The 16,803-nt window shown below is 35.2% G+C and overlaps 2 protein-coding genes across 6 annotated transcripts in view; one reads left to right on the top strand and one right to left on the bottom strand.

The window, feature by feature from the left end:
* LOC143230408 (FGGY carbohydrate kinase domain-containing protein-like) overlaps positions 1 to 16,803 on the top strand; it is a 297,176-nt gene that overhangs the window by 86,373 nt on the left and 194,000 nt on the right. The gene's annotated exons all lie outside the window — the stretch shown is intronic.
* LOC143230371 (ran-binding protein 3-like) overlaps positions 1 to 16,803 on the bottom strand; it is a 67,516-nt gene that overhangs the window by 19,225 nt on the left and 31,488 nt on the right. For all 5 annotated transcript variants that reach the window (XR_013016419.1, XM_076463847.1, XM_076463861.1 and 2 more), the window contains 4 exons: positions 8,718 to 8,775; positions 4,365 to 4,470; positions 2,527 to 2,645; positions 49 to 160 (listed from right to left, as the gene is read on the bottom strand). Coding sequence is in view for 4 of the 5 variants with exons in the window: in XM_076463847.1 (XP_076319962.1) it covers positions 49 to 160; positions 2,527 to 2,645; positions 4,365 to 4,470; positions 8,718 to 8,775 (395 nt within the window). In the remaining variant the exon portion in view is untranslated. The remainder of the gene's footprint in view (positions 1 to 48; positions 161 to 2,526; positions 2,646 to 4,364; positions 4,471 to 8,717; positions 8,776 to 16,803) is intronic.

The raw sequence follows: 16,803 nt of genomic DNA, 5'->3' as shown, positions 1-16,803 counted from the left end.
ACACACAAAGATGAACAGTTGAAAATCAATAAATGACTGACATCTTACCAAGTCGTGATTGTAATGTCCCATCTACCTCTCGATCATTTAGTCTTAACATACCACGGCCTCTCTCTACCCAAGAACTATTTTTTTCAAATGCAAAGAGCTTGCAATTAATCTGAAAAAAAAGTAATTTATTTCACAAAGAACACATACACACAAACATATTTAAATAATGAAATTTCTTAAACAACTAAAGCAATGCCACTATATCATATTTACCATATGCTATTATTTTCATAACTGTCTGAGATCAAAGCAATAATAACTCTAAATTAACTTATTTTTTACATTCTCATTCTAAATGTGAACTTCTTACTAAAGTTACAGGACAACATATATTATCATTAGTCTGTTACTCTGGACAGATTGGAGTACATGGTATGTTGCTATGGTAATTATTTATACAGATTGGAGTATATATTATGCTGCTATGGTGATTATCTAGACAGATTAGAATATATAGTATGTTATTATTATTGTAATTGTTTCATTAGGTAGGAGTTTTTCATACATTATTACTGTTTACTATACATTATTATTATTACTACTATGATTACCTAGTTAGGGTAACATTCCCAACGTTTTTATTATTGTGATTATCTAGTAGCTTTTCAGGACTGCGTTGAAAACAAAAAGCACAACAGCTTACAATTTATACTACAAGTCTACTAGTAGTAATCTAAATAATTAAATTCTACCAGAGACTGTGTTAAGTTCTCCAGGTTAAACTTGTGTTAACTACCAAGAGAACTCTCAAGTACAAAACTCAGACACTCGTGTTTGTTTCTTGCAATGAAAAGAATGTAGGATTACGCTTAAAACGAAATATTAAACATCCACTTTCTGGAATCAGACCATCTATGAAGAAAAGCACTAAATTCTTTACTAAAATACAGACATTGAATTATAAGTAATAGTTTGGCCACTGTTACTGTTTCTTAATTAATTGTTACTTGAAACAAACCACAAGATATTTTTATAAATGTGTGCACTGCAAGATAACAGTTTCTCACTTCTGACCACTACATAGGTCACTTTCATAAATCAAAAAGAAACATATCAAACTTACTATAATAATAACAATAAGAATCTGCTAATCCTGGGATGAAGGCACAACAGTTACTTTGATATAATTAAAATATTCTTGTATTTAGAGAAAGCAAGCTAACCTTCTCACCAAATTTCTGGATTAGATACAAAACACCAAGTTTTTATTAAAACCAAATAGCTTTTTTAAAGAAACAATTAAATTCATAGTAACTTAGAACATAAAATTAACAGTGTGAGATTCAAATGCCAGATTGCAAGTTTAACAATTATGGTGACAATATTAAAATAAGCCATAATGCTCCAAAGTATAACACCAACAGTACACAAAAATAAACAAACACGAAATTTGATAAAATTCCAAATTTCTATTCATATTATTCACAATGAATCATGGGGTGCTGTACATGAAGTTCTAAGCCTAGTGAGTTACTCTGATAAATTAGTCCTACTTTTAGAAAGTTCTTTTCTCTTTGAACTTGTTGCTACGTTTGGTATGGGATATAAGAATTAAAACTGTTTGCCATTTTAATTGGGCCATGTTGACTTAATATTATGTAATTAGTAATAGAGATTAATATTATGTAATTAGTAATAGAGATTAATATTATGTAATTAGTAATAGAGATTAATATTATGTAATTAGTAATAGAGATTAATATTATGTAATTAGTAATACAGATTAATATTATGTAATTAGTAATAGAGATTAATATTATGTAATTAGTAATAGAGATTAATATTATGTAATTAGTAATAGAGATTAATATTATGTAATTAGTAATACAGATTAATATTATGTAATTAGTAATACAGATTAATATTATGTAATTAGTAATAGAGATTAATATTATGTAATTAGTAATACAGACCAGCTTAGAGTTTAATATGGATTTTACTCACATGTTTATGAATAAGATGTTTAGTGATACTGTCACGAATACGTTTCAAATATCAGAAAATATCTTATTACTATTTTTAACTATAAGATCTGAACTTGTAATAGCAATAAAGTTTCAAAATACAAATTTTACTGCATTATTTACACATTATCTCAGAAAAAATTCCTAGTTTATGAAGACTTAAATTCACAATTTTAGAGATATTCAAATTCACACAAAGTTAGATGAGTCTGACTCCTATTTTTCTATTAAAGAAAGAGCACAGCAGTGTCTTACAACAGAGAACAAACATCCGAATATAAACAAACCATACATCAAACTGTAAAGTCAACAGTTCATTTCACATTTTAACGAGCACTGATTTACACTCGTAACACCACATTACATTTAGAATTAGGTAAAAGTTATTGACTGTTGAGAGAAACAAGATGAAAGATGGGAAGTGAGATTACTCTCTGACGAATGAATCTTTGCAAATTAAACCATAAATATTCAGTTGGTTTTTACTGCTCAAAGAATCAATTTATCTTACCTGGAGAACATTGGATTCTCCTTCTTCTCCTGTTACAACGGTAACTTCATCATACTTCCTTTTAGCTTGTCTAGCTTGGTACTCTTCTGCTGACTGAGTCAAACTCTTGACTGGTTTCCCTACCACCACATACAGCATTAGAGGGGTTTGTTTTCACGAAACACAAACAATGCTTAATTACTCACCCTTAGAGACCAGTAACAAAAAAATGACCCTATAACATTCCATCAAGGTGTAGTGTTCAGATAATGATCCAAGGTAGGCCTTTTGAAAGGGTCATTTATAGCTACATCACACATTCAGACAGTATCAATACATCAAAACTGTAAAGTCAACAGTTTGTTTCACATTTTAATAAGCACTGATTTACACTTATAATATCACATTACATTTAGAATCAGATGGAACTTGTTGACTGTTAGGAGAAACAAGATGAAAAGCAGGAACTAAGAATGTCTAATGGGAAGTTCAATAATAAGCAACATTCAGAACAGTTCTAGATATCTCATTTCATCTCCAAGTGAGGACAGTACTAAAGTGAAAACAGGCACTCATGAAATTCCACCACTCCACCCACCCCTTAATTTAATTTTACATTAGTTTTATTTCATATTTCTCTCAGACTGAGTAAAGAATAGGAGATAGAACAATAGAAGTGTCTGCTCTGTTGAAACTGAAACTAATACAAAACTAATTATGATGATTTAAAGGTAAAACAAACAAAACTTTAGTGTTGAATCAACCTTAAGGTTAGTGACTAAAGCCGTTTGTATTTGGGGTATTTGGCTTTAGTCAAAAGTGTACACAGTCCAATCTCTTTATGTAACTCAAAACAAATATTCTTAATAACAAAGGGCATGAATCATGAACTTCTACAAAAGACTACCATTCCTTGATGACATCAGAAGCACTTCTTAAATTGTTAATGCATGCAAGGTTCATTTATCAAAACCCTGGGCACTATTAGCATAAATGTTTGACCCTTACAAAATAGCTATCTATTATAAATTATACAAAATACACTCGAAATGAAATACACATTTCAAAAAGTTAAAATAATTTAATCTTATCCTACACTACCATTTATTCTAAGCAAATTAACTCAAGAATTCTAGTACATTCAAGTAAAATACGACATAAACCTTGTCAGTTTGTCTTTGTTATTACACTAACACAAGTATAATGAAATCAAAAGATTATAAATATCACATCATTCTGCTTAAGATCTAATCTGTTTAAAATACAAACCTAAACCTGAAACAGTAACACAGCTTTAGTCTAAGACTTATTTATCTTTTCTTGTTCTTTTCATTTCAAATTAAGTCTTTTGACAAATAACCTAATGAGAGTTAATTAAAAGCAGGTAAATTCAACGTATCTACTGTTGTATTTTCATGCAATTAACCAATTAATATTTCAGATAATTACATCATTTACACATCTTTTATCTTAATTAGACAGTAAACAGCCACTAAAACAATATAACATTTCATAGTTCATGGACTAACTGACAAGTATATTAACTGATGGAGATGAATTAAAGTTTATAGTTTAAAGGAAAATCATACAGTGATGAATGGGTAAAATGAATAGCTAGTTGTACAGATAAAAACATGTTTATAAAAGTCAGTTTGACGAACAGGTTAATAAACAGACTGAAACAGGTTAACAAAGACTGGTGGACAAATGTGTGTACATGTATAATATACAAATGGTTTAAATAACAGATACATGAATATAGTACTCACAAATAGATAGATAAACTGAATTAGGAGAAGCATCTTAATGAATAAGGTTCATGAACAAATCATCCCAACAGAATAGTTCAGTAACAATACCTGTACACTCTTGTCTTTCATCTTCTGAAGAACTTTTCTGAAAAGCCTGAAAATTTAACTGATTGGAAATGCTTGAAGATGAATCACTTTTTGAATCTTCATAGGTCTAGATAAAAAAATTTAAAGGGGATATTGGAGGTTATAAGTTACTGAAGAAAACTAGCAACCTCGCACAACTGATATAATGCTAGTTTTTTTACAAGTTCAGAAAAAAAACGTTCACTATTAAATTTGAAATCCTTTTTACTTTCAGTACTGAATTACCTGACTTTTATTACTTGGACACTTTGGAACTAAGATGATGTCAACTGGTATTTACATAAGTTGTTATAATTGCTCTTTTCTTCTCCACTCATCTTGTACAATCCAGTAATAATTACTTGCTTTCAGAAGTAAAATATAACAAGGAAACAACATTCAAAACTGGGTTCAAATATTTTTGACTTGAGACTAAAATAATTTTGATTTGCTTACTGATGTCTCTCAAAACTACATGTATTTGAATTTAAAATCTGCAAAAAGCTAAATAAGACATATCTGCACTAAGTATCCATAACCCACCTCCAACTAACAGACTCCTATTGTTTGACCAAATAGGGGAATTTGACCATCACTCTTACAGTGGCCACCCCACTATCAAAGTGCAGGGTACATTTCTGTAGTAATGGATCACAAATCATGGATTCTTGCATTCCCATTTTAAATACGATAGCTTCTAACCACATTCAGCACTCAGTCGTCTCACTTAGCCACACTTTCTGATCCACGTTCAGTGCTCAGTCGTCTCACTTAGCCACACTTTCTGACCCACGTTCAGCACTCAGTCGTCTCACTTAGCCACACTTTCTGACCCACGTTCAGCACTCAGTCGTCTCACTTAGCCACACTTTCTGATCCACGTTCAGCACTCAGTCGTCTCACTTAGCCACACTTTCTGACCCACGTTCAGCACTCAGTCGTCTCACTTAGCCACACTTTCTGATCCACGTTCAGCACTCAGTCGTCTCACTTAGCCACACTTTCTGACCCACGTTCAGCACTCAGTCGTCTCACTTAGCCACACTTTCTGACCCACGTTCAGCACTCAGTCTTCACACTTAGCCACACTTTCTGACCCACGTTCAGCACTCAGTCTTCACACTTAGCCACACTTTCTGACCCACGTTCAGCACTCAGTCTTCACACTTAGCCACACTTTCTGATCCACGTTCAGCACTCAGTCTTCACACTTAGCCACACTTTCTGATCCACGTTCAGCCCTCAGTCGTCTCACTCAGCCACACTTTCTGACCCACGTTCAGCGCTCAGTCGTCTCACTCAGCCACACTTTCTGATCCACGTTCAGCGCTCAGTCGTCTCACTTAGCCACACTTTCTGATCCACGTTCAGCGCTCAGTCGTCTCACTTAGCCACACTTTCTGATCCACGTTCAGCGCTCAGTCGTCTCACTTAGCCACACTTTCTGATCCATGTTCAGCACTCAGTCATCTCACTTAGCCACACTTTCTGATCCATGTTCAGCACTCAGTCGTCTCACTTAGCCACACTTTCTGACCCACGTTCAGCACTCAGTCGTCTCACTTAGCCACACTTTCTGACCCGTTCAGCACTCAGTCTTCACACTCAGCCACACTTTCTGACCCACGTTCAGCACTCAGTCGTCTCACTTAGCCACACTTTCTGATCCACGTTCAGCACTCAGTTGTCTCACTTAGCCACACTTTCTGATCCACGTTCAGCACTCAGTCTTCACACTTAGCCACACTTTCTGACCCACGTTCAGCACTCAGTCGTCTCACTTAGCCACACTTTCTGACCCACGTTCAGCACTCAGTCGTCTCACTTAGCCACACTTTCTGATCCACGTTCAGCGCTCAGTCGTCTCACTTAGCCACACTTTCTGATCCACGTTCAGCGCTCAGTCGTCTCACTTAGCCACACTTTCTGATCCACGTTCAGCCCTCAGTCGTCTCACTCAGCCACACTTTCTGATCCATGTTCAGCACTCAGTCTTCACACTTAGCCACACTTTCTGACCCATGTTCAGCACTCAGTCCTCTCACTTAGCCACACTTTCTGATCCACGTTCAGCACTCAGTCGTCTCACTTAGCCACACTTTCTGACCCACGTTCAGCACTCAGTCGTCTCACTTAGCCACACTTTCTGACCCACGTTCAGCACTCAGTCTTCACACTCAGCCACACTTTCTGACCCACGTTCAGCACTCAGTCGTCTCACTTAGCCACACTTTCTGATCCACGTTCAGTGCTCAGTCGTCTCACTTAGCCACACTTTCTGATCCACGTTCAGTGCTCAGTCATCTCACTTAGCCACACTTTCTGACCCACGTTCAGCACTCAGTCGTCTCACTTAGCCACACTTTCTGACCCACGTTCAGCACTCAGTCTTCACACTCAGCCACACTTTCTGGCAACTTTAATAGTTTATTTATGTTACTGAATTTTTTCCTGTCTTGTGACACATAACCAGGACCGTGAAACTTTAGGCCTCCTCCCTTGTTTCAAAATGTTACACACAAAACTTCTTCTCATAAGATGTTCAGAGATTTTATTTTTACCCTTAATCAGATGAAAACTCAAACTTTTCTCATGAATTACCAAAACAGGAAATACTGGTTTGTATATTCAATAAATGTACAAATTTAATCATCCAAACATTTTGTTATAGTTTTTAATGTGTTAGAATCCATTCTGCACAATTTAACAACCAACAGGTGTGTATCTAGTACTGTGGTACTAGTGACAGACAATGAGTCATTAAAATTACCAAAGTACGTTAGCAAATGTTTTTTTAGATCAGAGATACTGTGACACATGATGAAAAAGCAAACTTCCTACTTACTTGCAGTATTTTATCATGACAGCGAAAATTCACAGAACACTTTCAATCAAATTAGGCTTAAATCATGTGTATGCAATAATAACTTGCAATTGTTTCATTTAAGGATGCCTAAAACCAAAAATAAAACTACAAAAACTTTCTAATGAAATATTTTACAAAACCAAATCCCAATTATGAAAAACAACAATTAGCTAGGACCTCGAGTTTCCAACTGATGTTTGTAGAAAATCTGATTTTCATATTAAAACAAGAAAAAAACAAACTAGTTTATGTTCTTAAAACTTTAATTACATGATACTTTTAAAATTATAAAAAAGGTTTAATTTTAATATATTTAACACATGTTTGAAGAATAATTAAGCTGGGTTGCACAATAATATCTATAATAGAGTTTATACAGAATGTAATTAAAAATTATAGAATGAAGCTGAGTATACAATATTTAGTTGTATATATGTAAAGCAATAAAGATATATTTACACTTACTTGGAAATGAAAGTATGACAATGATTATAGAAAACATTAAGAAATTACACTGTGTATGTTACAAATTTTAACTGCATCACAAGAAACAAGCACAGAGCACAACTGTATCATAAAAAATTGAATAATATTGGTTAATGTCAAAGCTGGGTAAAGCCCATATTAATTCGTGTTATGAATATGCTTTTCTTCAAACTACACCCACAGTTTTACAAGCAGCAGGACCAAGCTTGGCACACAGACTTGAGGTAACCAAGCAGTATCCTTTTTTATATAACACAGCCTTCCTCCTACCAGGAAGGATGGGGGTAACAAAAAGGTTAAAAAAGCAAATCCAGACATGATGTGGTATAAACGTAGGTATTGGTAAACATTAATCTCAATCAGATATGGTGTCCTTGAGGATCCTGGGGGGGTCACCACATCTGAAACTATGTTCATACCACCACTCACAAGTGAAACATGACATCTGTTCTCATCTACCACTGATAGGTGTCCTTATGGAATTTATTTATGGGTATAGACCCTCTTTGGGGTAACTAAGAAGCAATTAAGAATAATAGAGGAGTTTCATCAATATGCTGGCGCCTCTGTGAATCAGGAGGTCTTATAACCCCATAGCAGAATACATACATTTTATGCTAGTGGTCTTACATTACAAAAATTGCAGAAATTCAAGGAAAATTAATCATCATTTAACTGTCTTAAGATATTTTTCTAATTATTAAAAATTAACTGACAAGTCAAAAGAGCCAAATAAATAGCATTCATAAACAGTGACAATATCCTATCAGTAGATATAATAGATATAAAAATAACAAGTCTGAAAGAATAACTGAAACATTCCAGTAGCAGGACATGTCATCAGCCCACATGCTCAGAAGATAACAGAACTATTCTTATCTAATGACATATTAGTACTTCTGATTAACTTGTGTGTAAAGTTCAAAATCAGTAACAATCATCTGACCTTATTACACAGTGAGTTCACCACAATAATCACTTACCACTACACGTTCATGAAGGTTTTGTCCAAACACAAAGTTCGTGGGGCCTGAAGTGGCTCTGAAATTTAAAATATAAAAACATGCAATGGAATACTTTACTCAGTTTCTCTAGTACAAGATCCTTACATGAATAAAAATTTTATTCACTTATGCATAGCACTATCTACTTCTATTAATGTAAAAGTTCATAAATTATGCTCTCAACTGATCAACAGCACTCACTGTTAACTCTTGGACTATTCTTGTCCAGTTGAATAGTCGAATTTGACCATTACAATTATAATGGACTCATTGTCATGAAGTGTGATTCACATATTTTTTGCAATAAATTACAACTTATTAACCCTTGTATTAGCAACCTGAGAACATATACAGACCACATCAACCCTGGAAATGTCCACAAAAATACTTAGGATCTTGAAAGTAACTTTAATTTAAAATAAACTTTTTTTCATGCTGAATGTGATTATAAAGTAATAGTTTCATTTGAGTTTCCTTACTGATAAATATTTTATTACAGTTTATTCAAATGTTCTTTACTGTAAAAAACTACCATACTTTATAATGATTGCACCAGTTATCAAAACACTGGACCTGTTCTGAAACCTAATCTTACTTACTTACTGTAAATTGTAATATTATTACAAGGAAACCTAATCTTACTTACTTACTGTAAATTGTAATATTATTACAAGGAAACCTAATCTTACTCACTTACTGTAAATTGTAATATTACAAGGAAACCTAATCTTACTCACGTACTGTAAATTGTAATATTATTACAAGGAAACCTAATCTTACTCACGTACTGTAAATTGTAATATTATTACAAGGAAACCTAATCTTACTTACTTACTGTAAATTGTAATATTATTACAAGGAAACCTAATCTTACTTACTTACTGTAAATTGTAATATTATTACAATGAAACCTAATCTTACTTACTGTAAATTGTAATATTATTACAAGGAAACCTAATCTTACTCACTTACTGTAAATTGTAATATTATTACAAGGTGTCCTTGCCTTTAAACAAATCATTTTCTTTATCTGGTTCTGAATATTTAACCTATATAATATACTACATTAATTAATTGCATCTTACAATTCTGAATATTTAACCTATATAATATACTACATTAATTAATTGCATCTTACAATTCTGAATATTTAACCTATATAATATTCTACATTAATTAATTGCATCTTACAATTCTGAATATTTAACCTATATAATATACTACATTAATTAATTGCATCTTACAATTCTGAATATTTAACCTATATAATATACTACATTAATTAATTGCATCTTACAATTCTGAATATTTAACCCATATAATATACTACATTAATTAATTGCATCTTACAATTCTGAATATTTAACCTATATAATATACTACATTAATTAATTGCATCTTACAATTCTGAATATTTAACCTATATAATATACTACATTAATTAATTGCATCTTACAATTCTGAATATTTAACCTATATAATATACTAGATGAATTAATTGCATCTTACAATTCTGAATATTTAACCCATATAATATACTACATTAATTAATTGCATCTTACAATTCTGAATATTTAACCTATATAATATACTACATTAATTAATTGCATCTTACAATTCTGAATATTTAACCTATATAATATACTACATTAATTAATTGCATCTTACAATTCTGAATATTTAACCTATATAATATACTACATTAATTAATTGCATCTTACAATTCTGAATATTTAACCTATATAATATACTAGATGAATTAATTGCATCTTACAATTCTGAATATTTAACCTATATAATATACTACATTAATTAATTGCATCTTACAATTCTGAATATTTAACCTATATAATATACTACATTAATTAATTGCATCTTACAATTCTGAATATTTAACCTATATAATATTCTACATTAATTAATTGCATCTTACAATTCTGAATATTTAACCTATATAATATTCTACATTAATTAATTGCATCTTACAATTCTGAATATTTAACCTATATAATATACTAGATGAATTAATTGCATCTTACAATTCTGAATATTTAACCTATATAATATTCTACATTAATTAATTGCATCTTACAATTCTGAATATTTAACCTATATAATATACTAGATGAATTAATTGCATCTTACAATTCTGAATATTTAACCTATATAATATTCTACATTAATTAATTGCATCTTACAATTCTGAATATTTAACCTATATAATATACTAGATGAATTAATTGCATCTTACAATTCTGAATATTTAACCTATATAATATTCTACATTAATTAATTGCATCTTACAATTCTGAATATTTAACCTATATAATATACTAGATGAATTAATTGCATCTTACAATTCTGAATATTTAACCTATATAATATACTAGATTAATTAATTGCATCTTACAATTCTGAATATTTAACCTATATAATATACTAGATTAATTACTTGCATCTTACAATTCTGAATATTTAACCTATATAATATACTAGATTAATTACTTGCGTCTTACAATTCTGTAGTTTTGTATTTCATAATTTTACAGTTTACTGATAAAAACTCAGTCCAATTTAACTGAGTATCATATGAAACGATACCATGCACTAGTATTAAAAATATAACAATACAAAGATGCAACAACTTCCATTTATATACTTCTGCCTGTAGACTACTTTAAATAAACATTTATACGTTTACAATCAAAATGAATTTCAATTCCTGAAAAACAAAAAGCTTTTCATAATTACTCCTCAAACTCATGCTGTAAAACATGTGACTGGGAAGTTCTGATTTTCCTTTATACATTGCACAATGTGCATAAATTATCCCACTTTCCAAGCAAGTTATTGTGCAAGCATCACAAGGCCTTACGTAAGCTCTCCCTTCTTATCATAGTTTAGATTTTATTGAAAACTGCCATCATAATTTAAAATTTGTTATGGGAAGGAAAGAGAAAAAAGCATTTCACAGATAAGTAGCTGTTTGAAATTCTAGAAATGTAAAATTAGGTAAACATATCTTACAAGAAGCATTTCACAGATAAGTAGCTGTTTGAAATTCTAGAAATGTAAAATTAGGTAAACATATCTTACAAGAAGCATTTCACAGATAAGTAGCTGTTTGAAATTCTAGAAATGTAAAATTAGGTAAACATATCTTACAAGAAGCATTTCACAGATAAGTAGCTGTTTGAAATTCTAGAAATGTAAAATTAGGTAAACATATCTTACAAGAAGCATTTCACAGATAAGTAGCTGTTTGAAATTCTAGAAATGTAAAATTAGGTAAACATATCTTACAAGAAGCATTTCACAGATAAGTAGCTGTTTGAAATTCTAGAAATGTAAAATTAGGTAAACATATCTTACAAGAAGCATTTCACAGATAAGTAGCTGTTTGAAATTCTAGAAATGTAAAATTAGGTAAACATATCTTACAAGAAGCATTTCACAGATAAGTAGCTGTTTGAAATTCTAGAAATGTAAAATTAGGTAAACATATCTCTGAAACACTAGACTACAAGAAGCATGTAACCAAGTAATGACGTACTGAGCTATTGATGTCAGAAATGAAGCACAGGCGTTGAAATAAACAGGCAGGAAAAGTACCATGTCCTGCTTCTGTAGTGGAAGATTGTGGTGCAAGTAGGCAAAAGTACCACGTCCTGCTTCTGTAGTGCAAGATTGTGGTGCAAGTAGGCAAAAGTACCACGTCCTGCTTCTGTAGTGCAAGATTGTGGTGCAAGTATATAGGAAAAAGTACCATGTCCTGCTTCTGCAGTGGAAGATTGTGGTACAAGTAGGCAAAAGTACCATGACCTGCTTCTGCAGTAGAAGATTGTGGTGCAAGTGGACAAAAGTACCATGTCCTGCTTCTGCAGTGGAAGATTGTGGTGCAAGTAGGCAAAAGTATCATGTGCTGCTTCTGCAGTGAAAGATTGTGGTGCAAGTAGGCAAAAGTACCATGTCCTGCTTCTGCAGTGGAAGATTGTGGTGCAAGTAGGCAAAAGTACCACGTCCTGCTTCTGTAGTGCAAGATTGTGGTGCATGTAGGCAAAAGTACCATGTCCTGCTTCTGTAGTGCAAAATTGTGGTGCAAGTAGGTAGGCAAAAGTACCACGTCCTGCTTCTGCAGTGCAAGATTGTGGTGCAAGTAGGTAGGCAAAAGTACCATGTCCTGCTTCTGCAGTGCAAGATTGTGGTGCAAGTGGACAAAAGTACCATGTCCTGCTTCTGCAGTAGAAGATTGTGGTGCAAGTGGACAAAAGTACCATGTCCTGCTTCTGCAGTGGAAGATTGTGGTGCAAGTAGGCAAAAGTACCATGACCTGCTTCTGCAGTAGAAGATTGTGGTGCAAGTGGACAAAAGTACTATGTCCTGCTTCTGCAGTGGAAGATTGTGGTGCAAGTAGGCAAAAGTATCATGTGCTGCTTCTGCAGTGGCAGATTGTGGTGCAAGTGGACAAAAGTACCATGTCCTGCTTCTGCAGTGCAAGATTGTGGTGCAGGTAGGTAGGCAAAAGTACCATGTCCTGCTTCTGCAGTGGAAGATTGTGGTGCAAGTGGACAAAAGTACCATGTCCTGCTTCTGCAGTAGAAGATTGTGGTGCAAGTGGACAAAAGTACCATGTCTTGCTTCTGCAGTGCAAAATTGTGGTGCAAGTAGGTAGGCAAAAGTACCATGTCCTGCTTCTGCAGTGCAAGATTGTGATGCAAGTGGACAAAAGTACCATGTCCTGCTTCTGCAGTGGAAGATTGTGGTGCAAGTAGGCAAAAGTACCATGTCCTGCTTCTGCAGTGGAAGATTGTGGTGCAAGTAGGCAAAAGTATCATGTGCTGCTTCTGCAGTGGAAGATTGTGGTGCAAGTGGACAAAAGTACCATGTCCTGCTTCTGCAGTAGAAGATTGTGGTGCAAGTGGACAAAAGTACCACGTCCTGCTTCTGTAGTGCAAGATTGTGGTGCAAGTATATAGGAAAAGTACCATGTCCTGCTTCTGCAGTGGAAGATTGTGGTACAAGTAGGCAAAAGTACCATGACCTGCTTCTGCAGTAGAAGATTGTGGTGCAAGTGGACAAAAGTACCATGTCCTGCTTCTGCAGTGGAAGATTGTGGTGCAAGTGGACAAAAGTACCATGTCCTGCTTCTGCAGTGGAAGATTGTGGTGCAAGTAGGCAAAAGTATCATGTGCTGCTTCTGCAGTGGCAGATTGTGGTGCAAGTGGACAAAAGTACCATGTCCTGCTTCTGCAGTGCAAGATTGTGGTGCAGGTAGGTAGGCAAAAGTACCATGTCCTGCTTCTGCAGTGGAAGATTGTGGTGCAAGTGGACAAAAGTACCATGTCCTGCTTCTGCAGTAGAAGATTGTGGTGCAAGTGGACAAAAGTACCATGTCTTGCTTCTGCAGTGCAAAATTGTGGTGCAAGTAGGTAGGCAAAAGTACCATGTCCTGCTTCTGCAGTGCAAGATTGTGGTGCAAGTGGACAAAAGTACCATGTCCTGCTTCTGCAGTGGAAGATTGTGGTGCAAGTAGGCAAAAGTACCATGTCCTGCTTCTGCAGTGGAAGATTGTGGTGCAAGTAGGCAAAAGTATCATGTGCTGCTTCTGCAGTGGAAGATTGTGGTGCAAGTGGACAAAAGTACCATGTCCTGCTTCTGCAGTAGAAGATTGTGGTGCAAGTGGACAAAAGTACCACGTCCTGCTTCTGTAGTGCAAGATTGTGGTGCAAGTATATAGGAAAAAGTACCATGTCCTGCTTCTGCAGTGGAAGATTGTGGTACAAGTAGGCAAAAGTACCATGACCTGCTTCTGCAGTAGAAGATTGTGGTGCAAGTGGACAAAAGTACCATGTCCTGCTTCTGCAGTGGAAGATTGTGGTGCAAGTAGGCAAAAGTATCATGTGCTGCTTCTGCAGTGGAAGATTGTGGTGCAAGTAGGCAAAAGTACCATGTCCTGCTTCTGCAGTGGAAGATTGTGGTGCAAGTAGGCAAAAGTACCACGTCCTGCTTCTGTAGTGCAAGATTGTGGTGCATGTAGGCAAAAGTACCATGTCCTGCTTCTGTAGTGCAAAATTGTGGTGCAAGTAGGTAGGCAAAAGTACCATGTCCTGCTTCTGCAGTGCAAGATTGTGGTGCAAGTGGACAAAAGTACCATGTCCTGCTTCTGCGGTGCAAAATTGTGGTGTAAGTAGGTAGGCAAAAGTACCATGTCCTGCTTCTGCAGTGCAAGATTGTGGTGCAAGTGGACAAAAGTACCATGTCCTGCTTCTGCAGTAGAAGATTGTGGTGCAAGTGGACAAAAGTACCATGTCCTGCTTCTGCAGTGGAAGATTGTGGTGCAAGTAGGCAAAAGTACCATGACCTGCTTCTGCAGTAGAAGATTGTGGTGCAAGTGGACAAAAGTACCATGTCCTGCTTCTGCAGTGGAAGATTGTGGTGCAAGTAGGCAAAAGTATCATGTGCTGCTTCTGCAGTGGCAGATTGTGGTGCAAGTGGACAAAAGTACCATGTCCTGCTTCTGCAGTGCAAGATTGTGGTGCAGGTAGGTAGGCAAAAGTACCATGTCCTGCTTCTGCAGTGGAAGATTGTGGTGCAAGTGGACAAAAGTACCATGTCCTGCTTCTGCAGTAGAAGATTGTGGTGCAAGTGGACAAAAGTACCATGTCTTGCTTCTGCAGTGCAAAATTGTGGTGCAAGTAGGTAGGCAAAAGTACCATGTCCTGCTTCTGCAGTGCAAGATTGTGGTGCAAGTGGACAAAGTACCATGTCCTGCTTCTGCAGTGGAAGATTGTGGTGCAAGTAGGCAAAGTACCATGTCCTGCTTCTGCAGTGGAAGATTGTGGTGCAAGTAGGCAAAAGTATCATGTGCTGCTTCTGCAGTGGAAGATTGTGGTGCAAGTAGGCAAAAGTACCATGTCCTGCTTCTGCAGTGGAAGATTGTGGTGCAAGTAGGCAAAAGTACCATGTCCTGCTTCTGCAGTGGAAGATTGGGGTGCAAGTAGGCAAAAGTACCACGTCCTGCTTCTGTAGTGTAAGATTGTGGTGCATGTAGGCAAAAGTATCATGTGCTGCTTCTGCAGTGGAAGATTGTGGTGCAAGTGGACAAAAGTACCATGTCCTGCTTCTGCAGTGGAAGATTGTGGTGCAAGTAGGCAAAAGTACCATGACCTGCTTCTGCAGTAGAAGATTGTGGTGCAAGTGGACAAAAGTACCATGTCCTGCTTCTGCAGTGGAAGATTGTGGTGCAAGTAGGCAAAAGTATCATGTGCTGCTTCTGCAGTGGAAGATTGTGGTGCAAGTAGGCAAAAGTACCATGTCCTGCTTCTGCAGTGGAAGATTGTGGTGCAAGTAGGCAAAAGTACCATGTCCTGCTTCTGCAGTGGAAGATTGGGGTGCAAGTAGGCAAAAGTACCACGTCCTGCTTCTGTAGTGTAAGATTGTGGTGCATGTAGGCAAAAGTACCATGTCCTGCTTCTGTAGTGCAAAATTGTGGTGCAAGTAGGTTGGCAAAAGTACCATGTCCTGCTTCTGCAGTGCAAGATTGTGGTGCAAGTAGGTAGGCAAAAGTACCATGTCCTGCTTCTGCAGTGGAAGATTGTGGTGCAAGTAGGCCAGACATGTATTATAAAAGAATGTACTCTGGAGGCAGTAATTCCTCTTCATTCTTTTGAAAATGGCCACCAAGTAACTAAACCTACCAAATTAGCCTATGCTCAGGAAGAACTAAAGAAAGACTCGAACATGTCTCAAGGATGGACGTAACAGTGTGATGACAGTACAATGAGAATATCACTTCTTGAGTAATAAATTAACAAACCCAGATCCATCCTGGTTAGGAAACGAAACATTAGTGATAACAACAATCCAACCAAGGGCAAGTACTCCGAGGTTTAATAAGTACCTATGAATAATGTTGACACCAAATTTTATTTCACATACAGGATATTCTACAATAAATTATTAGGAATTACTCAGACTATTATTTATATTTCAAAACTTAAATAATAGAATTATATATTTACTGTACATTGTTGTTGAGTAACTCTTAGAATGATGGAAATGCTCA

The sequence above is a fragment of the Tachypleus tridentatus genome, chromosome 1 (genome assembly GCF_004210375.1).
Source record: "Tachypleus tridentatus isolate NWPU-2018 chromosome 1, ASM421037v1, whole genome shotgun sequence".
Lineage (NCBI taxonomy): Eukaryota > Metazoa > Arthropoda > Merostomata > Xiphosura > Limulidae > Tachypleus > Tachypleus tridentatus.
This window is presented reverse-complemented; position numbering and strand designations above follow the sequence as displayed.